Here is a 23,972-nt window from a genome sequence, read left to right as displayed (position 1 = left end):
AAGAACTGTGAGCAACTTTCTGGGCCACTAAAACACGCCGCAGTCCGACCAAACCATAATGAAATATACATCCAGGTTTGCTCAGAAGACGTAGGGGTTTACGTTAAAGTGACTTTTTCTGAAACTGGAGCTGCTTCCTTGTTCGACAGCGGGGGTGAAAATATCTCAACATCCTCACAAAGAAACTTTTGCTTGCTAGGCTGCTAACTCGCACACAACAAGTCAGAAAAAACAAGTATGTTCACCGCCGACGACTTCACCACACGCTGTTAGAAACGTCTCGTTTGTCGAGCTAAACGCTTCTGGTGGTTGTGTTTACGTGGAAATGTTGTCTGTGTTACTCAAAACTGACTTTTGTAACGGTTTTTAGTTGTCTTCATCACCGGTGGAGGAAGGGTTGCAGCCACCACCAGTGTTTCTCCACAGAGCATCCCCCCACATCTCCACCAGGCAGGACGTCCACTGCTCTTTTCACCCAAGTTAGGAGCTTAATTGTCCCAGATTTGTTTTCTGGAGAAAAAAAAAAAGATGTCTGGACGAAGTGGAGCTGCACAGATCCGAGGAGTCACTTTGGGTCCACAGCCCCTCAAAGCCACTGTTCCCTATCAGCTGGCCAGCAAGCCTCGACCAAACCAGAGAGATGGAAAGTCAGGTATGAAGCTCAGCATCTGTCACACTACATGGTTCATATACAGTGCATGTCCCCATATAAGCTTTAAATGTGATGCCATGTTAGGAAATGTGAAAATGAATTAATATGACCTACTTAAGATGTGGTTTCACACCTGCTGCACCACCCATAAGTACTTATTCCCTTCTAATTCGATGACCTAGTAAAGCTAATTACGTTATGAAACATCTGTAGCAGCATCTATAAAACATTCATTAATGCCAACGAGGAAGTCTCTGCATTAACTCTTATCTGCAACACAACTTTCAAAATAAGGTCTTTCAACTTTTCATTCATTGTTAAAGGGCTTTATTTTGTTTTCTATGTAAATGTATACATTGGTATATCACATATTATTGTTAATGTGTTTGCCCATCATGTTGGAATGGAATAATAAAACAATAAAATAGAAATAAACTATATAACAGTATAGTATGGACAACAATACTACCTAGCAATCATTACCATGTAGATATGACAATATAAATTGTCATTTTAATTACAAATTAATCTGACAAATGTCGTTGTTTGATCGATTTTTACTGTTTAGTCTACGAAATCAGACAAATTATGAAAATATCCATAGAGGAGCTTAGACGTTCCCAGAGTCCAGGGTTATGTTTTCATATTCTTATACAATCTTCATATTTGAGAGGATAAAAGAGGACTTATTAATGTTGAAATAATATCTTTATTAAGACTGTTAAATTATGTCCATCTTGTAATCATTTAATTTCAGCTCTAGATGTTGTTACTGGTAAAGTAAATCAAAGCTTACTTACTCTAACTACATTACATCTTTTTGACTGATTCAACATTTGGTTGTAGGAGTTATTTTTAGCAGCAGCGTTGCGTTGTTTCTGACATGTCGGGTAAAATAATGGGTTAATTAAAAAATGCACCAGTTCTGCCACCATCTTTATGCAAACTTCATAAAAAACAGGAAAATTCAATGTGTCCGCTGCATGTCAAATTAAAAAGCTGTGTCCTTCTGACAGCTGGAAAGCCCAAACCACACCAGCTGAGCTCTGGCATGAGGCGGACAATGTCTCTTGATGCCATCATCGGGCCGTACCTTCAGGGACACTGGCCCAAAGAACCAGAGGGCCAGAGCAGCCTGTCTCGCAAGGACAAATCCACCCAGGTCGGCTCCAGATGAAGAATGTGTGACCTAAATAATGCTGAAATGAATGGAATGCACGACTTTACCACATGTCTCGTATTCAGACTTTTGTCTTTAAAGTCATTAGTGCATTTGAGGTTTGAGTCATATTAAAAGATTGCAGTTTTAAAGAGAAGGAAGTTGCCAGAGACGGAGGGAGTGTCCGGTGCTTGCACAGCTATTACAGAGTGAGAACCACAGCCATGACAACAGTCCCTGAAGTCAGCTGATGAGGCCGTTTTGGCTGCACCCATCCTCTCTGCTCTGTGTGCAGGCACTCGCCACTGCTTTTTCGGTTGCCCACATCCTCCCCCTTCTTCTTTGTTTTTCAGTTTCTCCTGCTCTTTCGCTCTTCGACAAGTGCAAAGACAGAGTCTGTGGGTGTGAATGGTGTGCTGTGGCTGCAGATCAGCCTTTGAGAAAAGCTCAGTGCTAAGTGTGCAGCTTTTGTTGAAAAATGTGTCAAGTCCTGATTATGTCGTGGGACTTCAGCGTAACACTTTGCAGTCTTTTAAACATGATCAGCATGCAGCTTCAGGCTAAAACCTTTAATATATATGCTTATTTATTTGTCACATGTAATCTTAATTGGAGAGTATTAGTTCTTTATAGTGGTTCTCTTCCTCCCCCAGACCCCAGACTCGTGGTCAGATAAATCCCAAAGCAGGAGAGGCAGCAGCAGCAGCAGCAGCAGCAGCAGCAGCAGCCATAAACGGTCGGCATCTTGGGGCAGCGCTGAGCATCTGCGGGAGGTGAATCTCTGCCTGACTGTTACTCAAGTGTGTTTGTAATGACCAGATTTGCTAAATGCGACATCAAAAGAACAAGCTCTTGGGGAAGAAAAGGCCTGACACGATTACTTCTACAGCATTGGGCAACAGGAGACCAAATGATCTCATCTGCAAAGAAACTTCCCTTTTTGACATCTTTCATCAAAATCACAATATAAATCCGATCATCACCACTAAAATGTTAAATACATGCTTAAGAAGGGACCCTTGTTATAAAGAGTTACATTTGTAGGTTTAAAGGGCTTCATCTGTGCTTGTTGACTGACAATAACCTCTGTTCATTGCAGATCGCTAAACTAAAACAACAGCTGCAGCAGCGGAGCAAACCTGCGGTCTCAGGGGGGCATGACAAAGATCGCCCGCATGGATATCCTCAGGGGAGCTGTAGCCTAGGAACTACTCGGGTACCGTAGCATCCTCCCCACATAATCACACTGCACTAAGTGACTTCATACACGCGTGTGTGTGTACACACCTTTTACAGGCATAGTTCTTCATGGGTGCAGCCTGCCTAATCACTGAATCACTCTCATCAAAGTGAACTAAGACAGTCACAGCTCATCTCAGGAAGTAAATGGAATAAAACACTGAAGTAACAGGAAGACCACTACATCATGTCGCTTCTGCTTTTCTGCGCAGCTGGTCTGCACTGACTTGTTGCGCTTTGTCACACTCCACTGGGCTGAGGTGGTTTCAGACCAAAATGTGGGGACATGACAAACCAGTGAGAAAGATTACAAACCCCATTCTCACTGGAAATTGATTGCCGTCATCTCTGTAGCACATTTGGCTTTATTATTTATCTCTCATAAACTGTGTGTTCGGAACTGCGTAAGAGTGCTTCAGAGTATTACTGTGATAAACTTTATATACAGGGCACTCCTCATAAAAATAGTTCATTGCTATACGTCAAGAGCAAACAGGAACAACTGACTAGAGAACTAGACTAAATTCCATCAACTTGTTTTTGTGTCCTCAGACTCAGCCAATTCCCATCCCCCTCGCTCCCCTGTCTACACTGGTCCCTCGACTGCGGTGCAGTGTGGAGGGCCTCAACCAGGAGCTGGAGGGCATGTTCATCTGCCAGCCACCGCATCCTCAGCACAGGGTAAGTGTCACCTACCCCCACACAGCATACACGTGAAAAGGACTTGTCAGGAATGGTTATACTTTTTTTTTTTTTTTTTTTTACGCTTCATTTGAGCTTTTTTTATTTAAATTTTTTAAGAAAGAAGCTATTCAGTCACCATTTGAACTACTCTTTCTCTATGACATTACCTGTGCTGTGGTGCAAGTTAGGGCCTAATTTTATTTTTGATGTTCTTGGTCAAAATTTTACAGCTTCTCTGTTCATCACTACGCAGACAACCCACAGATAAGACCCGGTGACCCAGAAAGGCTCGCTGACATTTTTAGATTGTATCAGGGATGTCAGCTGTTGGATGGCACAACATTTTCCTCAACTCAATAACTCACAATTAGAAAACCTATCGTTCTGTCTCGTGCACGCTCACACTGTCCATTCATACTGTGCCCAAGCACACTTCACGGCTAAAGTGTAGTTTGTTTGACCAGTGTGAGTACAACTGTTCCACCCCCAGGCACGGCACGTTTTCCGGCTGCGGAGGTTGAGAAAGCTGGGCTTTTGTAAAGCACGGATGCACATGTACGGAGAAGAGCGTGCGCACGTGTAAGAGCGCGAGCATTGACAGCGGTACTGACGTCTATTTTATATAAGACGGTTGGTTACCTGCGACGGACATTTAAAAACAGTGCAGATTCTGTCAGATGAAATGTTCAAAAACAGCCAGACAAAACTTAATCTCCGAGGGGTGATGATGTATAAGCAAGAAGCAGTCGAGCCGGGGGAGGAGGGAGGGGGGACAATCACTCAAACGCAGGAGGCACGGTACGAATTGACAGTGTGAGTGCGCCCTCAGTCATCAGTCTGCTACTGTGAAGCCAGCTGCCAGAAAAGTGAGCATACTATCTGATTTGGATTATCACGCAGGGTTGTTTCTTGTCTTGGCAGCTCCTTGAGGTGCCAGATGGTCACCGGGCTCCGGTTCCTCCACAGAGCTGCAGCAGCGGATCGCAGAGCGACCCCGCCACCTCACCCCCGTCCTCATCTTCCTCCTGCTCCTCGCCCAGCTCCTCTCCCACAAACATCTCCACATCTCCACCCAGCTGTGAAGATGCACCTCTGGACCTGCACCAAGGTTAGCTATATATAAGTATAATTTATCCGTTTGATGGCTCCAAGTTACGTGTAAATGTAATTGTCAGCATGTCGGAAAGAGTTTATATTTTGTCCACAATATCCTTTTTACAGTGCATTTTGTACGGTCCACTGTTTGGAAAAATGTTGTTTGATTGAACATTAAACTGGAGGTCTTCAGTCATGTACCTGGAAGTTCCTAGTTTTAGCCAAATGGCAATAACCTAAAGTGGAGAATTGCTAGAAAATAAAAGGGAAAGTGAACTGCTGTGACACTTGCACCTGTTGCAACCACCGAAGAAATGGCCTCAAATCAGAAAACCACTCTGCATACATGTACAATCACACAGGCAACTTTTATACACGCCTGCAAACTTGCATTAACACGGGGGTTTGTTGATGATGTGGATGTTTTATCAGTTGCTGCTGTGTCTCATCTTACAGACATTTACAATCTTTGTTCTTCTGCTTTAATTAAGCATCACTATCAGCAAAACAAAGGTGACTTTGTCCCAGATGAGACCACTTTTTTTTATTTTATAACTTTTGCAAGTTTACATACATGAATAAATCAAAATGACAGGTTGCAGACTCTTTAGGGCTTTTGTGTGCTGCTATTGGCTGTTAATCAAAGCATTTAACCACATGCACTATAGTTCATGTTGATGGTTCATTTTCATGGTCACAGAGGAGCACTTTGTTTTGCAAGTAAAAAATGATCTCAAAATATTGAATGTGCATACTTAGTTTACACTAATGTATTACACATTTCCCATTTAAATGTTGACTAATACATGACATACTGTTTGTGAAAGATTTTATTATTACATGGCAAGTCTAAACAATAGATTTATTTTTATGTTGAAAGCAATCTTAAACATTAAGCCACTAATTCAGCAAAAGTAATATCCTTGGTATTGGTGACACAATTCCTTTTAATGATCAAACTACAGTTATTTTATATATATGAATACTATCTAAAACTAAGATAAACATAGGTTTTTTATATGTCATTGTCTCTGTCTCTCTTTGATTCGACCAACCTTGTCTTTTCCCTGCTGTTTTCAGGTTTGATAGACAGTGCAGAGATGTGCCTCCTGTCTCCATTCTCCTCACAAAATGAGGCGGACCTCTCCCTGCCTCTGCTGATGTCGTCCTCCCCAGGGCCCAACAAAAGTTGCTGCTTCCAGAGAGAGCCTCCAGAGGGCTGCGAGAAGGTCCGAGTCTGGGAGGAAACCAGGTACGTTTGTTCTGCGTCTGAACAAAATTGACAGACTTCTCTCTTCTCTCAGACCCTGAACACACCTACAGTACAGAGCTCACCAGTTTGTAGGAGCTATTAAGAGTACTCCACCGTTTTAGCATTGCATAATATTTTCAATTTTTTATATTTTTTTTCCTTGTCTAAACTTGGCGCCTTTAGATGTTTTCTTACCTCTACTCTGATAAAGATCTAATATAGGACTCTTTTTGAAATAACCTGGCTCCCCAACTTAATTCCACATGTATCTGAATTGAAACTGGAGTCAGTGTGTGGGCGCCCTCTGTTGGTGATCCTCCTCCATTCATACTGCATCTGGACATGACCTGACATTTAATCTATGTGCTAGAACCAGTTTGGTCAAAAAACTAAAACAACTTTTCTCAAGACATTCAGTATAGTGTAGCCCCCATCCTTACTGTTACGACACTACTGTAGCATTAATGCCAAAGTAAAACCTATTTTAAATAAAATGAACACTAAACTTGTCGAAAACTTGATATACAATTTCTTGTAAACATAAAATAAATATAACCTGTCCAAAAAGGTGTAGGAAGGAGACGGTAAAATAAACCCCGGCACACTCTAATCCTGAGGACTGACTACTTTTTAAGTTTGTTTGTTTGGGACAACTTCTTGTGACATGGACACTAACAATAACTGTCTTCCGTGTCATCAAACCTCATTTCTAATACTTACACTTTGAGATATTGCTGTTGTCATAGGTTTCTTATAGCCGGTCTCCTCTCATCCTGCAGCACTCCACGCCAGCCCAAGCCAGCCCTCATCTCCTCCTGCCCAGACCCCAACAAGGTAAACTTCACCCCCCATGGGGGCTCAGCTTTCTGCCCCGTCAGCCTCCTGAAGCCCCTGCTCCCCTCCATGGACCTGTTGTTCCGTAGCCTTGCTGTCTCTCCAGCAGGCAGTTGCTCGAGCCAGGAAACATCCTCTGGCAACCGGGTCGCTCCTCCAGATCCTCCCGTCGCCAACACCGCTGTCATGGGAGAAAACTCCGGGGAGGGCCTCGCATTCTGATCACCGCTGCAGATCTTATTCTGCGGAAATGATTATGCTTAATGCAAATGTTTCCTTGGTGTGGGAAAGATTTGTTGATGCTTTATTTTTAGGAATGGACCATTCCTTTTCTATACAGGTTTAAAATAATCTTTTGTTTAAAAAATAATATTGAAAAAGAAAAAAGAATTAATATTGTACGCAATGTAATGGATATGCTTTATGAGCTACTTGTTTCGGTGTCTGGGCATTGTGACGTTTAAAAAAATCAAGCCATTTCTGTCCCTTCATAATCCAAAGATATATTTTTGGCCAAACACGAGTGTGAGAGAGAGACGGGGCAGTCTTCCACTCTTTAACTCTATCTGAACTGTGGTTTGTTGGATGACTGACTCCCTCACTCGCTTCACATTTTTTTCAGTTTTTTCCCAAAGAAGCCATGAGGCACTCTTATATTATTATTATACTGGTTTTTAAACTTTGTCTGCAGTGCATCATCTGTCCTAAAATGTCCCAATCCTGGGTCAAGTACGAAAAAACCCTACTTAGATAAGATTTGCTTGTTTTTTTTAAGTATACAAAGATATTTATCTGCAAATTAATTTTTTTTTTACCTAACTTGACCTTGCACCTGTTGCTGGTGTACAAAGCACGACAAATCAGTTGGGTACTTTTTAATTTACCCGATAAAGAAAAGACACAATGAGATCATATTTTGATTATTGGAAACTGAAGGGAATTTTCCAGGTGTTGGACTTGGGTAATATCAATACCTAAACGCTCCAGCTCACACCTTCCTGCTTTAAAAGTTGTACATATACGTTTTTGTTGTCATATTGTTTACTTGGAGAAAAGTAATTTGTGCACGTGTTAATGGATGCACATCTGTTAGTGTGTGATGTTCTAGATGTGTGCTTGATAGCTTTGGGGTTTCACAGCCTAGTTGACTACCTTACCAGTTTTAGTGGTGTAGATCCGTCAAGATGTTCTTCTTCTGCCAAGCTGACATGTTAATGTTCAAATAGTTTTATTTCTGGTAGACATGTTTGCACAAATTGAACTGCTACTTTTGAGTCGCAATTCTTATTTTTATATTCACTTTTGTACTTTAAGAGTAGTTATGTGTATTTTCTACATCTTTTTCAATTACCTGCAACATAAGCTAAAAAAAAAACCCTGTTACTTTTAGTTTTGTTCTGTCAGTACAATTGAGGCAGGTGTTACTGTATCGGGTGGATTTTTATGCACTTCCAGGAGAGGGTTTTATGTGGAGGAGCACACGTTCCTTCCATTTCTTAGTCCTGGGTTTATTGTCTCTGACAGGAGTTTTGTTTGCATGTGCACATGAATGGAAAGTTAACTAGTCTGATTGTTTGACTAACTTCTAGTTTTAGTATCCTGGTGAAATACTGATGGATGGAAACATTCTTTTTTTTCAAATAAGCCTCAGTTTCAATGTTTTATGAATCGGTGTGGATGCTGGGGACGTGCTGTTATCTCAGGTTCTGTGTTCTGTCCACATAAATATGATTGATAAGATGTTGTCTTTGTCATTTATTAAACTAGTCCTAACTCTGTTCTGAATTTCCAACGTCTGCAGAGAGGTGTTCTACCTGTCGTCTGAAACTGAGCTGATTTAGGTCATCGTGAAATCAGAACATGGACTAAACTGTTTTTAAAGGGCCCATATTTTGCTCATTTTCAGATGCATACTTGTATTTTGGATTTCCATTAGAACATGTTTTAATGTTCAAAAGGAAAATTATTTTTGTCGTACCATCTGTCTGACTATACCTGTATTTACCCTATGTCTGAAATGCTCCGTCCTAGTTCCCTCCTAGAAAAGCCCAGTCTGCTCTGATTGGTCAGTGTTTCCAGGTTTCTGCACCCTCACTGGAGTCGGGGAATGACTGTAGCTGCACTTTCTAGTTGTGACCTCACAACTGTACAGAAGTCGGCTCATTTAAAAAACACAGTTTCTGAATACGGGTTGTGTGCATTTCTCTGTGGACTAATAATTTTGATACACCTGAAACACCTCCCCCTGATTTACAATTTAAAAACAACTTGGAAATCTTACTATTTACAATATGGGACCTTTAAATGAATTCCCTATAATGTCAAATTTACATTGCTGTCAAATTATTTATAACAGTGGTTCTCAAACTATGAACCGTCTTTATCCGCAGTCACGCTGTAGGAAGGAGTAGCATCAGAACTGAAATGTCAGTGTTTTCAAACCAATCATTTTACCTTTTACCTATGTTGCCATCCCAGTTTAGCTCCCAATTCAGCGTTGATTACATGATTGAACTATTTGATCAAACATACCAAGACATGTCATTGATTTCCTACCTTCCAGTTACCACTGAGGTATAACCTGTCACAGCTAGGGTTGCAAAGAGGCCGTCATTTTTCTGTAAATTGCTGTTAACTTTCCATAAACAAAAATATGACAGGAAATGCTCAACGTATTTTAAATTACATTTCAAGGACCCCAAAAAAGTATGTATTTTCTTGGTATAATAATTAATTGTTTCCTTTTTTTTATTTTGGAGACTTTTTCAAATACCACCAGAGAGAGCTTGAGTACCACAGTTTGAGAACCAGTGATCTAGATGTTCACAGTTTATAAAAACAAATACACAGAGGAGTAACATGAGCATAATGTGAGATTATGCTTTTATTTCTTTAGGATTTAAATGAACTATACTGGAAACAGAGAGGCTAGAGCTCATTTGTGGTGTGTAAGCGACAGTGTGCTCTTTAATAACGATCTTTAACACGAGGACAGAGAATGTGGAGTTTAAGTGCTCCACTTTCCATAGAGCCTACATGATATACAGTCGCATACAGCTGTTGCCGTTGCATTGTGGGATTGGCTGACAGCAGACAGCAGAGGAGGTGTTGTGCCGTTCCGAGCGCATTCAAAGACCTGCAGGAAACAGCGCAGCTCCCCGCAGATATTCGCTCTAACGGACCCTGTCAGCGGATAGCCCGACATGTTGGGGGTCGTCGCCAAACAGCTCAAGAGCCACCCAGCTGTGAGTCCTTTCACACTTATTTCTTTTCCAACACGTGAACGACCCGGTGACATTGAAGGCGCTCGTGAGGACGGGTGGAGGACGCGATGGTTGTAATGCGCGCGCCCGTTTTTTCAAATTCGCACCTTAATTATCTGAGGTGGGATTATTAATGATGTATTCGTGCAGCTTTCCTCAATTAATGCCACGTTTAATGTGTCTTTTAAAATGTATTTTGTATCTTCAGTATGCGGCAGAGTAAGATGAATATGTCTGATTGCAGAAATGTCTAATTCCTCGACAGTAGCCGCAGATTACAGGTCGATACAAGCAATTAACACCAGTATTTCCACGTTAGGCTGTATCATATAATAGGCCTACTAATGTTCCGTTCTCATCACTATAATCCTGTATTATGTGTAGATTATATGCGTTGCTGTGCCACCCTCTGAGTTTGACAGGGTTATTTTATTTGATTTGACTCTCAAAATGAATGAATCACTATCTCCGAATACATCATTGATACATTATTTGAATAGATTATTAAGAGTGCTAAATCTCGTCTGGTGATATGAAAAAGAAACCCCTCCCTTTAAGAGAAATGCCTCATCATGCCCACAGCCATGTGTGTAGGTCGCTGCAGCACGTACGCTACTGTATGTTCCCCATACCGTGACTATAGGGCCAGGGTACAGTATTTAAAGAGTCTCTTTATCCAAGGACGACGGGGTGAAACGACTTGCTTTACGGCAGCGTCCGTATTTATAGACCACTGGCTAGAAATGTGTGCAAGTTATGATGAACATGAAAAGTGAAACCTAATGAAAGCTTAAGTGGTCAGCCATGCCATTCAAACAATCAGCCTAAATGATTATTCTATAAAAGGTATACTCAAAAAGTAGACCTATTACACTGGTACCTCATATTAGTCATTTTGCTGTTTCAATGGAATAAAAAGTGGATGGGACCCAAGAAGGGGACGCCAGATAAAGTCTTTGGGCAACAATCATATGCTACATTTTCCTCCACTTTCCTCTTATAACTAATAACTTTATAGATTTGTCGTTGAGATCAAAACAGGCAGAGTTCAAAGACAGGTGTGGTCTGTGCAAGGGGGCCTGAGGTAGGGGGGCAGGAAATACGGAAGGGGCCATCGCTCCACCACTTTACGCCCCTGAGACGATTTGGCGTCATGGCTGGTGTGATCCCATTCCAAGACCTCTAAAAGTCCTCTTTTTAAAAATTTTTTTAAAGGCTCTCAAGCCAGAATGTGCTAAAGAATAGTCATCCTTTGTCTCACAAATTAATTTATAATTGGGGTGAAAACTGCGCTGGGATTAATTTCTGTTCTTTTCCCATTAGCTCATCCCCCTCTTCATCTTCATCGGAGGTGGGGCAACCATGAGCATGCTGTATTTGGGTCGGCTGGCTCTGAAGAACCCTGATGTCTCGTAAGTCTCTATCACATCTGAGAAAGATAATGAACTTACAGTATTTTCTTTAGCCCTCAGTTGGCTTTATATTAAACCCTATGTGTATCTGTGTATGTGTGTGTTCAAGTGTTATGCAAAGAAATGTGAAGATGACTCCACATTTACAGAGTTTTCTTGTCCTCAGATGGGATCGCAAGAACAACCCTGAGCCCTGGAACAACATAGAGCCCAATCAGCAGTACAAAGTATGAGCCTCTTTTGTATTTTTTGCATTAATAACTCATTCATTTTTGACGCATATTGATCACTATCTGTCATTTGTATGTATTACTTTACGTGGCTGCTTGGTTAAATTGAAACCTCAAGCCGTTTCTCTTATCTTGCCTCAAAGTCCATATTGCCTCTGTCGTACTGATCGTGTACATGTGTTTGTGTATTTCCAGCTCTTCAAAGTTAACATGGACTACTCCAAGCTGAAGAAGGACAGGCCTGATTTCTAAGCCTCCATCTCTGACATCGTGTGCGGAGCCTTTGCACTTTTTGCCAAATACAAAACAAACTCATGACACTGGATGAGAACGAAATCACACTTATTCAGTTAATCATTTCCAGTGTGAGGGGCGGGGAAAGGGATCATCCACTTATCAATGATTGTATTAACGTAATAAAACAGGCAACCACCTGTTTCACTAATGGATGAATTTATTTTTTGTGTGAAATATTAAAACTATTTAAATCTCATGTCTCACTTGCATGTGTACTATTTTGCACGGTAGACTTTGACGGAGGACTGAAGCACACTTCAAATTGCATCGTCAGGGTTTCATAAGCACAGTACTTGTTTGATGCTATTTTGAGGTCATTGTTATGAGATCAGGTGACATTAAAGGCGCCACTTGATGTTAAGATTACAGTAAACACTGTAAAGCATTTGGTGTAATTAGCTCTTACAGCAGGGAAAATCCACTCATTTCCTGTCCCTCATCTTTGCAGTCGGTGGAGAATACACCCACAGTGGAGAGCAGTGTCTGAAAAGTGCAGCTGCTTTGATTTGATGAGAGTATTGTAGTCCACCTCAGTGACACTAGAGCAGGCCAGGAGAGGTGACCACCACGGATTCTGTTTCATTATTAACACATCTCTCATGAACCACTTCTTAGATTTATTTATGTTCTACAGTGGCATTCAAACTATTTTGTTTTCCAAAATCTAACACAGAGATGAAACTACTTTAAATATAGCCTCGTGACAGGGATCTTTAAATTGTGTCTAAATATATAAGCTAAACTTTAAAGGGTTAGACAACCAAGAGTTTAACAAGTATTTGAACTTATTTAATCTTCATGAGAAAGGTTGTATCATTGGTTTGTTGATACATCTTACTTCCTAGCCCGGGACACATTTTAAGGAAAACACTATCTTTTTCATAATCTCCTTTTTATATGGTAATTAGTCCTTTTATCATACACTCCATCTCTTGATGTCTAATTTAAACATTTTCATCTCCTTAAAAACACAATACATGCTGTTCTGCTTTAAATGTTGGGCTTTATTTCATCCAGCCTGCCTGGTTTTCCTGCAGAGGTGATCATCTCCCGGTAGTGTTTTTGAATTTCCACTAGCTGTTATTTCTTTTGTGGCCAGCAGAGTTTGCTGTTAGAGACGGTGACACTAGTGAGGACATTATGATACTCTGAATAGACAATGGAACTGATTCAAAAGCAATGTTCTCACACAAATCAACAAAAAAAAATACATTTAAAACGTTCATTTTTTACTCAAACACTACACTCAGTTGGTAGTGATAATTGGAATAGAATAGAAGACGTTTTTTTAATTTTTAAAATGTATTTAATTATATTATTATTTTCTTCTTCTTTCAATTTCTATTTATGTTAGTTTTGAACGGACCTCCATACCAGCAGGTGGCCAACCGCCATGCAAACACAGAGAAGAAGAAGAAGAAGAAGAAGAAATCGTCTTCTCGCGAGATTTTACTTAAAAAATAACGCGGGACGGAGTGAATCCGTTGAAACCGAAAGACACAACAACTAAACAGTCAGCAGAGGGTAACAGATGTTGAAGTAGGTAACATACTAGTGTAGTATATAAGAAGCCGCAGCTCCACACGGTTAACGCCGCTGTTAACCGTCAGATAACTTAGCAACAGCTGACTGTCTCGTTTCCGTCGGTAAATGGATCCCACGGAGGACTTGTCTGCTCGGGTCCTGCTGAAACATATCCTCAGCACCGAGCCACCCAGCACTCCCATCACCCGCAGGTACTTCAAAAACATCTCAATCTTTTATTTAGTTTATCTGGGAAGGAACTAGGAAAGTCAAATGGTTTGTATTTCAATAACTGACACGTATTTTACTTTTTACCCGACTAGCGGAACTATGTCACCAGTCGGACCGTTTTTGGCTAAATTCTATCAGACTTTCTGGTTAACCTACGGATATGAACGGTGTTGTAATGTTTTGAGGTAATTTAATGGTGTACAACTAAAGTCTAACTTCTTATCTTTGTAACCAAATATCGTTTTAACGGGCTGATTCAGCTTTGTGTTTACAAGAGTGGTCGACAGGAAGCTAACACCGGTGAATTGGCCGTGTGCTCCTCTTGGCCCTAGTCGGACACCCCGGTCTCCTCGGTGAACACTGGGAGCTGCTGGTCCTCCGCATTAGCATCAATGCTGTCAAGACACCCGGGACCATACTTCAGTCCTTCACAATAAAATGACACGCTTTAACAGCTCCAAATATATATCGGAAAGTCTTCCTTTTCATTTCATTTTTTAATGTAAACCATCGCCCAAACGTTCTTAGTGCTTTCTCTCATCAAGGTCACTTTATTTTACTAGTTTGACATGTAAATGCCCCTGTACAAATATGAAACTTCACTTGTAGATTCTTAGACGTGTGTAGATTAATTCTACTTGCACTTCGGTAGCGATCACCCAGTAAAAGAGAGGGCTAATACCAGCGAACGGCGTCCGACTAGTGATACGTTCCCTCTACATTTGTCTGACAGCTTTGATTACTTCTCCATTTGTCTCCAGATGTGTTTGTTTTGAATGTTTGTGATAAACTAAAGGACGAAGTCTTTCTTTAAGTGTTGAGATGTTTTGTATGTACTGTGTAAAGGCCATCTGGGATCAGCTGGTAGATGCATCATCACTAAGCTGAAAACAGCTGTTTTTCTCACACCATAAAAAGTTGACTTTTTCTTTAAAGAGATACATGGTTACAGGACGGGAGGGCCCTAGCAAAAACACAAGATGATTATATGTAGCGTATGCTGCATTGCTAAGATTAAACTATCCAACAGTTTATGAAGAAGTTCATTTTGCACAATCTTAAACATTTGAAGCAGTCATATTAGTCAAAAGCATTATATGTGGGCCTAATAGTAAAACACTGACATGAAACATTTTACTGCGCAATAAATATTTTACAGTTGAAAGTACGTTAAGTGGATAAACCTTAGATACTTTTACGCAAAAATTTAAACACAGGCCTTTTCCTTGTTGTGAATTATTTTCCCAGTGTGGTTTTAGTACTTTTGCTTGAGTAAAGGATGTGAAGACTTCTTCCACTGCTGCATTTAACTGCTAAGCTTAAATTAAACAGTGCAAAACTATGGAAAAGATGTTTTTTTCTACACTCGTTTAAGTCTGACACAGCAGGTGGGGCAATATGCCACATCAATTCTTGCTTTTCAAGTTGTTCAGAAATCTCAATGACATTATATCCAAGATTGAAATAATTATGAGCTGTCTGGTCTTCAGCACTTCCAAAGCACAGAGTACCATCACAACCAGAAGTGGCAAGAGACAGAGCAAGAAAGATGGTGGTGCCCAAACCCCACAGGACCTCCTCAGACGCAGCCTGCGTCACAAAATGCGTGAGGTGAGGAAGGCGAGCGGCAGAGTCAATGCTGATGGTGGACAATCGGTTGATGCTCTTAAAGTTGACCTATGTACCTCCTTTCCAGAGTATAACCAGGAAATCCCTACCCGCCACTAAACGGAGGACTGCTTCAGTCGTGGCCCCAACCTCAATGCTGTTTGACGACGGAGACACACCGAGGCACATACTCAGAAACTTCCTGCAGACAGGTGTGTGCATGTGTCTGTCTTTATTCACACACACCGTTGCAGCTGTTTGTTGTCTTTTAACCCCCGTCATTTGTCATGTGATTCAGAGCCTGTGAAGTCCCCTGTGGTTCATGAGAAAGCTGCATCAGAAGAGCAACAGACATCGTCAGCTGACACTAGCATTACGAGGAAGCGTCCAAGGTGAGTTGTGTGTGTAACAGAAATTCCATGTTGTTCACATTTGGGATGTCTATCCAACAGTATTTCAAATAAGTGCATCATGTCAGTTGTGAGGAATCAACTTTTTTTTCCTTCAAAACATAATTTATTAAGTTTTTGGATGATCAATAATAAACAATACACAATGAACAAACAATGACGGTCGGAAAATCCCTTCACGCCCTCTCTTAACCAACATTACTTTTAGAGAAAAATAAATAAGTGTGTAAATAAAGTAAAAAAATAATAGTAATAATACATAATAAAATCACACATTAAGTACATTAAATTGAAATAAAGAGGGGGTAATAATGACGACAATATTAATAAGTACCGTAATAGCATTAGAGTTAAAATGCTAATAATAATAATATTAATGACGATAATAATGATGATAATAATAATAATAATAATAATGAGATGGATCAAAGGAAATTTATAAAACTTGGTCACCTTCCTATTCTTCTTAGTACTCTAGCTGTGGTGCAAGAATCAAGCAAACCTGCAATGGTATATCTAGTGCTTATCTGTTTCCAGGCATTTGTATATCTCATAAAAATCCTCAACTTTCCCTCTTGCTATGTAAGTCAAATTTTCTAGTGCCAGACTGCAAGACATCTCCTTAACCCACTGTGTAGAATCAGGTCTCTGAGTGTCCTTCCAGGTCAAGGCAATTACATGTTTGGCTTGCAACAAGCCTTTCTTTGCATTTACTGGGAAAGGTTCAGGGTATATGTTTACTAAACACATTTTAGGTTCAATGGGAACAACAATATCTGTCAATTTAGAGGTCGGCCCTAGAACCTCTTTCCAGAATACCTGCAGTTTCCAGCATTCCCACATACAATGATAGAGAGTGCCAGTTTCTTCAGTGCACTTACTACACATATCAGGGATCTCAGGATTAAAATGATATAATTTAACTGGAATAATATAAGTCCTGAGCAACCACTTATACTGCAACAGTTTAAATCTGGTATTTAGCGTTTGGGTTTGGGCGTGAAGGCACGTCTTCTCCCATAAAGATAAAGAGTTTTTCTTAAAGCCTCCTGATAGTATATCATAAAACTTTGACAGCTGACCTCTGGCATATAAATAGCCTAATGTAGGTTCTAAGGTAGTCTTCATTTGGGAATATATAAAGCTTCAAATGTGCAAATACTTAAAAAAGTGTTCCTTGGGAAGGTTGTGTTTATCCATTAATTGTTGGAAAGACATTAAAGTCCCTTCATTCTACAGGTCTTTTATTGTGCTTAGTCCTTTTACCATCCAATGTTTGAATCCCATATTACATCTTCCTGCTCTGAAGGTTTCATTTCCCCAAATAGGTGTGAAACCTGAAAGTTTAGGAGCTTCATTTAAACATTTGTGGGCCTCGTGCCAGATTGATATAGTATTTTTGAGGAATGGATTATGTGCACATTTTTTGAGTACTTTTATTGGTGCCGAGTGAGCTAGGAATCGACTTTTAAGTCATCGCTGGGCTATAATAACACCCACTCTGACTTGCATTCTCTTCAGCAATATTAAGTTTTTATGCAACTGGCTCCATTATGTTGTGTTATGTATATGTTAATATTTGCTTGACTTTCAGTATCGAGCTGTCAGGGTTGGACTTGCCTGACGTGACCATTGGCAACATATTGAGCACCGCAAAAGGACTGAGCAGGAAGAGACCACGTCGGAGCCTTAACGTAACCGCTTTTGAAAAGCGTCTTAAAGATGGAGACGGTAAGGTTAAAGTCACTGTTGATAGGCTTCTGTATTTTAATGGGATTTTTGTACGTATCTATGGATGTTTGTTGTCACAAATTGTTGCATTTACAATAGGGGTGGAGTCTACGCAGTATACTCACTATATCAGTGAACTGTTATGATGTATGTTTAACCGACTAGCTGAATGCTTGTCCTTCCAGATGTTGAGGAGGAAAATGAAGAATCAATAGCCGACCATTCATCACTTTCTTTGTCAAGGTACAAAAAGAAATCGCCGTGTGATTGTGTAGTTTTACTTGTCATGTTAAAAAGTGAGGTTGCTGTTTACAGTTTTAATGTGAATAATTTAACTGTCTTCCGTCCAATCTGTTTTGCAGTTCCACTTCTCTGAGTCTAAAAACACCCTTTGTGAATGTTCAGACTGAGAAAAAGGGCCTGCAGAGGAGAGTTTCTAACCGTCGAAAAATTACAGAGGAGGAATTTGGCGCTGCTGTGAATAAAAGGCAAATGGGAGGTGATTATAATCATTCCATTATTCTTTGCAGCATCCTTTTTGTTCCATGTGTGTTCATATGTATGACAGATGAATGAGCGCACTGATTATTAATTAAATGTATTAGTTAAAGTTATTATTAGCCGTTTAAAGGTGAAAGATTGTTGATGTTTGAACTCAACACCCAAACAAATGTACTCCTGCCGTCATTGCTCCTTTTTTTTTTTTTTACCGTCCCTCTCAGTCTTACTGCCTTTGTCTTATACAGCCATAGCGTATACAGAGCCAGAATGAACAGCTAGCAGGCCTTGAGGGGACATTTGCTGTATGTGTGTATTGGACTAGAATTGTAGAACCCAAATTTTTAACTGTATGACTGTAATATTTCACACTGACTAATCCGCAGCCAAACAACTGTTTTTAATTTGAAACTGACAATTTTTTTTTTATTGATTTATTAATTAACTAATGGTTTCACCACCAAGTCATTTTTTCACTTAAATTTGTCCCCCTCTGGTGTATATAGCATCTCTTTTAAATTTATTTTAAATTCTAGCCTCAGCAAGCAGGTGGTAAGAAACAAATAAGGCTGTTTCTTTTTGGAAGGGAGGAGCAAATAGTGCATCATCTATGAAATTAATTGAGCTCTCTGCGATGTCTTCCTGTCATCCAGGAGTGAGCTTTGTGCAGGAGGAGCGGGCTCTCAGTCAGACCGCCTACTCTGAGGACTTCACTTTGGGCCAAAGTAAACTCAGCGAACCTGATATCACGACTGATATCCTCCACTGTAACACGGCTCTCTACGCTCAGCCTGATGCCATGACCTCCAGCTTTTCCGTGGTTGCAACTCAGGACAAACCAACGGTGATGGCGTCTCAGCTTCAGAGACAGATAGATCAGGAGGAGTGGATGGAGGTGAAGCAGAGCAAGTTGGGGGAAGAGAAGTCACTGTATGCATTTCCAACTGAAAAGGAGGCCAAACATCGGGATGAATCTTTTTCTCAGTCGGGGGAAGATGCGGATGCAGCTAAATCTCAAAAGGAGGATGATAAGAGTACAGCTGATGGTCAACTTGAAGATGCTGCCGCCACGTCTGAGGGAGAGGAGAACAGAGTGGAAGCTCAAACAGAGGAGGAAGGTGCAGGTGATTCTCACACTGAAGAGGACGCTGCAACCAGGTCTCAATCGGAGGAAGAGGAGGATGCAGAAGACTCTCAAGCCGAAGAAGAAGAAGGTGCAGTTGATCCCCAGCCTGATAAGGATGTTGAGGCCAAATCTCAGTCTGAGGAAGAGGAGGTTTCACCAAACTCTCAAACTGTAGAAGAAGAAGATGGAGTTGATTCCCAGCCTGAAGAGGATGTCGAGGCCATATCTCAGACTGAGGAAGAGGAGGTTTCACCAGACTCTCCAACGGAAGAAGAAGAAGAAGAAGAAGAAGAAGATGGAGCTGATTCCCAGCCAGATGAAGAAGTTGCCGTCGACCTGCAGTCCGAGGAGGATATTGCAGCCAGGTCTCAGACCGAGGAAGAGGAGGAAGAGGAGGAGGAGGATGTTGCAGATAATCAAAGTGATCAAGAGGATCCTGCAGCCAATACTCAGTCTGAAGAAGAGGGAGATTTGGCTGATTCTCAACCGGAAGACGAACACGAAGGAGATGGTGAGGAGGCATCTGAACAGCTGGAAAGCGACGTGGAACACATCAGTCGAAGGGCTCATCGCTCTGAGGGTGGACTCATTCTGCCTGTCACAGACACAGGGGGAGAGTTAGCAGACGCCACAGATGCAGGTAAGGGTGTCAAAGATTATAATCTTACTGAGGATTTAGGGGCTGTGACTCACAACATTTTTTTTTCTTATCAATATAGCTGTTTAAAATAGAAAAGCAGCAGGCCCTCACATCATAAAAAGTGGATCCACCAAATTTCTGGCATTTTGACTTAAACAATGAATCCATTTTCAGAATGGTTGGCAATTTAATTTCTGTGGATTACTGATTGATCAATGCACTAATTGTATCAGTACTGGTATGGATATAGTAGTGTGATTTAAGTAAAACAAAGACAAACTCAGAGCTGTAAACTAAAAAGCCATCCTTGCAATACTGATATTTAATACAGTATAGTTGAGTTTTAGAATATCACGCCTGGTGGATAAAAAATATCTGAATGATGGTTGCAAATTATTGCTATATAATATTGCTTTATTCCCAGCTCTAAATAAAACTGACATGCATGTCGAAGTATTTTAAAGTCCTACGTGTTGGTTGCTTACAGGCTGCTCTGATGGCAAGTCCAGAGCGCACAGCAGCTTGGAACTGGGAAGCCGTGAGAGTGGTGGGCTTCATGTTGGGATCACTGATTTGCCCGAGTCCTCAACTCAAGGACAGAGAGAGGCTGCAGGTACAGAGGCCGAGTCTGACGCCGATAAAGAGAACTCCTTTGATCTTCCGGAGATGGCACGCGATGCTGAAGAAAGTAGACACCTGAGTGACGATTCACCGGAAGACGCTGCTGAACAGGTCGAAGAGTGGGAGAGTGAAGAAGATGACGAAGAGAGTGATGGTCAGTATGTGTGTGTGCGTGTGTGTGTGTGTGTGTGTGTGTATATATATATAAATATATATATAAATAAATAAAAATAAAACATGTTTTTGTTTTCTAAAATCGTCAGTGATCCCCAGTAGGACTCCAGACTTTGTCAGACAGAAAATTACCTTTTTCCAGCCCGATCATCCGGCTTCTCCGGGTTCTAAGAATATTCAAGCCAGGTAAGTTGCACTTTGTGCTTTACTATAATATATAGTCCATTTTTCTTATTTTTTACTTTACAAACAAAAAGAGAAAAGCTAGCATTAATTTTACATTATAACCATACATAGTATATACGTTCTTTTGATATGTTTTATAGCAGCAGTCGTACAGGTGAAGCTGTTCCTGTACCTAAACCAAAGCCGGTGAGACAGAGGAGGAAAGGGCCGGCTAAAAAGGAAGCGGGCCTTCCTAAGAGCTACCTTATGGGCGTGTTCAAGCACTTTGCCAAAACAAAGGTCTCTCCAGATGTGTACCCTGTCCTTCATGACATGTAAGTAACTATAACTGCGGAGGTTTTGACTGTTGGCACTGATTAAGCAACACCCTAACCCCTTGGGGGGCATGATGAGGACATCATGGATTTCTACACTGTAACTCACTGTCTTTAACAGAATGGATAAATACTTCGGTCGACTGGCTGAGGACTTGGAGGTTTATGCTAATCAGGCAAAGAGAAAAACCATAGAGGTCGAAGATGCTGAACTGCTGTTGAAAAGGTAGGCATGTTGCGTTTTAGGCATGATGATTTTTTTGCCATCTAAAGTTTTTACCGTAACAAGAAACTAAAAGATAAAAAACAAAGACTGACAAATTTGTGATCATTTGCAACGTCTTGGACACTTGAAATGACGTGAATGCCAGTTAATTGCATGAATTCTGCAGGCCTCATTTTAAAGTTAAATGTCATAACACCTTTTGTCACACCTTTGAGCCAGTTGGGTGTTTCTTGGTTTATTTTTTGAAAGCTTCATTTAGATACTTTGTGTGTTGGTATATGGCATCACAAGGGGGTGGTAACTTGATGGAGATGGGTCACGTCAAGAAATTAAGTGATCTATGACACAGGTGTGTAGTTTGCGTGTGTTTGTTGAACGGCAGAGAGAAAAAACAGTTCTTACCATATGCACGCATGTAACTCAAAAGCAGAGTATGAATGACTAACACAATAAATAAAAACAAAAGATAGTTTAAGTTATTTGCACATTTATTAGCACCTCAACAAGAAGCAGAGGACTGAAGAAGCAAGCAATAAACGGACAACTCGAGGTGTGCGCATCAAGGACTTATTCTTACAGTTCAACACACCACTGTAACTATCAGCATAGGGCCAGTTAGTCACTGCATAGTCATTTGAAGGTTCCACATTTTTTTAAATTAAAGCATGTAAACATGTTTAAGTAGAAACCCAAAATACAAATAATGCATATGTCCCGCTTTAATAAAACAAAATCAAATGCCTGTTGAAAACCTTTAAAACCACAAGTGCACTAATCAAACATGGTTCATTTACATGCTTGTTGGATTCTTAACAGACCTGAGACGTCAAACTCATCAACTGACAATGAAGGAGGTATAAAGACAGCTGTAATTCTCTCAGACATATATTAATATTTTAAGCAGAACGGATAAATAACTGTTCCACACTAGGGGAATACTGACCTCTAGATGGCAAGCTTGAGCTCCATGTTAAGCCTAAAGAAAAGGACATCTGCCTGTGACATGAGGGATAAACCATAAGGAGCTATGCAACTCTCTATGAGATCTATGAGAGCACACATCTTCCTCATTTGAATTTGGTTTTCTTAACATGTAACTGGTGTGTTTTGCTCTCTGCAGACAGGGCCATGTAAATGACAAGGTGCCACTGGAAGTGCTCATTGAAAAATATCTTCGTATGGACCAGCGCAAGCTCCTGATCCCCATTGCAACCCGTGGAAACGTTGTCATCCCTAAAAAGAGGAGATGAATGTTTCATTTACAGCTACATTTGTTTTCAGGTGTGGTTTCATCTCTTGAACAGCTACACCTTTTCTTTTTTTTTTACTTACACTGCGTTTGATTTGGGCAAGTTTCCTTTCAATGTTGTTAATCAGAATATAAAGGTTATGTAAATGTGTACATATTATGTTGATAAGAATTCAGTGGTTCTGTATAGCTTGTTCTGCCTTTCTAAAAATTTGTAACATTTGGGGACAGGTTATTATCACTTCAAAGAACATAAGTACAAGTCTGTCAACTCTCCTCATTTATCCTTTTATGCATATACTTTCTTTTCTGACGAAGAAGGGTGTGCAGGCTTCTTAAGTTAACAGATAAAAAATAAATAGATAAAATAAAGTTGTTTTTCACTTTTCATTGATAAATTACACATTTTATCTGAAATATTCCCCCGGCTGAGTGACTTTGTTGACCGATGTAAAGAAACATGTTTAAAACAATTATTTGTATGAAAGCTAATTTGTATGATAATGCAAATGAATACCATTTACATCTCTCATCTCTCATCTTCAACCGCTTATCCGGGGTCGGCTTGCGGGGGCAGCAGCTCTACCAGGGAACCCTAAACTTCCCTTTCCCGGGCCACATGTTTTCCTTTAAAAATATTTGACCATGCCTTACTGAAGTATTTAAATTCTGCATTTACAGAGTGTCAGGTTATAGAGTTTGTACCGAAAAGCTGCCCTAGTTACGCCTTTCTTATGAGTACACTGGAAAGGGATTTGTCCTGGCAGGTCATGCTGTACAGCGCTTCACCCTAGTCCACCAGATGGGGGAGCAAATGTATACAACTAACCCTTACCGCAATCAGTCCAACTGGTTTAAACTAATTATTTTTACACAAGTGAAGCAATGTAGCCGGATTATTAATGGAAGAATCTCACCAGCATGACAATAAAGATTAAAGACACCTTCGAGGTAAGCTGACAATGTAGAGATTGATTCTATCTACATCTTAATTAAATCAAACCAATAACAGCTGATCCCCTCGTTGATACACTGTTAATCTCTGCACAAAGCAATAGCTCATCCAGTGTGCTGATTAAAATAAGATTCATTTGTTTTTGATGGTGATAAAATTAAACACTTTCCCCAGTATCCATGTCCTTTAACTTAACATAACAGAGGTATTATTATTATATTTGTGAAGTGGACTGGACAGAATCACCTGTGGCTGAACATCAGCAAGACCAGAGAGATGGTGATAGATTTCAGGAAGAAGAGGATGACAGCCTTCCAACCTCTGTGTATTCTGGGAAAGGATGTGGAGGCGGTGGAGGATTA

The 23,972-nt window shown here is 40.5% G+C and overlaps 3 protein-coding genes across 3 annotated transcripts; all 3 read left to right on the top strand.

The window, feature by feature from the left end:
* Window positions 1-7,847, top strand: LOC310960467 (protein FAM117A-like). The gene is made up of 9 exons (XM_083932176.1): window positions 1-235; window positions 371-652; window positions 1,669-1,814; window positions 2,465-2,584; window positions 2,911-3,027; window positions 3,603-3,731; window positions 4,656-4,842; window positions 5,910-6,081; window positions 6,861-7,847. Exons 2-9 carry the CDS (start codon window positions 529-531, stop codon window positions 7,135-7,137), a joined length of 1,272 nt encoding a protein of 423 aa, XP_083788302.1. The 5' UTR covers window positions 1-235; window positions 371-528; the 3' UTR covers window positions 7,138-7,847.
* A 2,147-nt stretch (window positions 7,848-9,994) lies between these two features.
* On the top strand, window positions 9,995-12,313 carry ndufa4b (NDUFA4 mitochondrial complex associated b). The gene is made up of 4 exons (XM_083932401.1): window positions 9,995-10,160; window positions 11,502-11,590; window positions 11,757-11,817; window positions 12,016-12,313. The coding sequence occupies exons 1-4, from the start codon at window positions 10,119-10,121 to the stop codon at window positions 12,070-12,072; spliced, it is 249 nt and encodes an 82-aa protein (XP_083788527.1). The 5' UTR covers window positions 9,995-10,118; the 3' UTR covers window positions 12,073-12,313.
* Window positions 12,314-13,767: 1,454 nt separating this feature from the next.
* On the top strand, window positions 13,768-22,656 carry cenpt (centromere protein T; the record flags this gene model as incomplete). Its single annotated transcript, XM_083932247.1, has 13 exons — window positions 13,768-13,853; window positions 15,363-15,483; window positions 15,569-15,692; window positions 15,779-15,872; window positions 17,485-17,621; window positions 17,807-17,864; window positions 17,984-18,120; window positions 18,773-19,885; window positions 20,373-20,660; window positions 20,770-20,866; window positions 21,010-21,180; window positions 21,302-21,406; window positions 22,527-22,656. 13 exons carry the CDS (start codon window positions 13,768-13,770, stop codon window positions 22,654-22,656), a joined length of 2,661 nt encoding a protein of 886 aa, XP_083788373.1.
* Between the last annotated feature and the right edge of the window lie 1,316 nt (window positions 22,657-23,972).

The sequence above is a fragment of the Echiichthys vipera genome (genome assembly GCF_963691815.1).
Source record: "Echiichthys vipera genome assembly, chromosome: 18".
Lineage (NCBI taxonomy): Eukaryota > Metazoa > Chordata > Actinopteri > Perciformes > Trachinidae > Echiichthys > Echiichthys vipera.
This window is presented reverse-complemented; position numbering and strand designations above follow the sequence as displayed.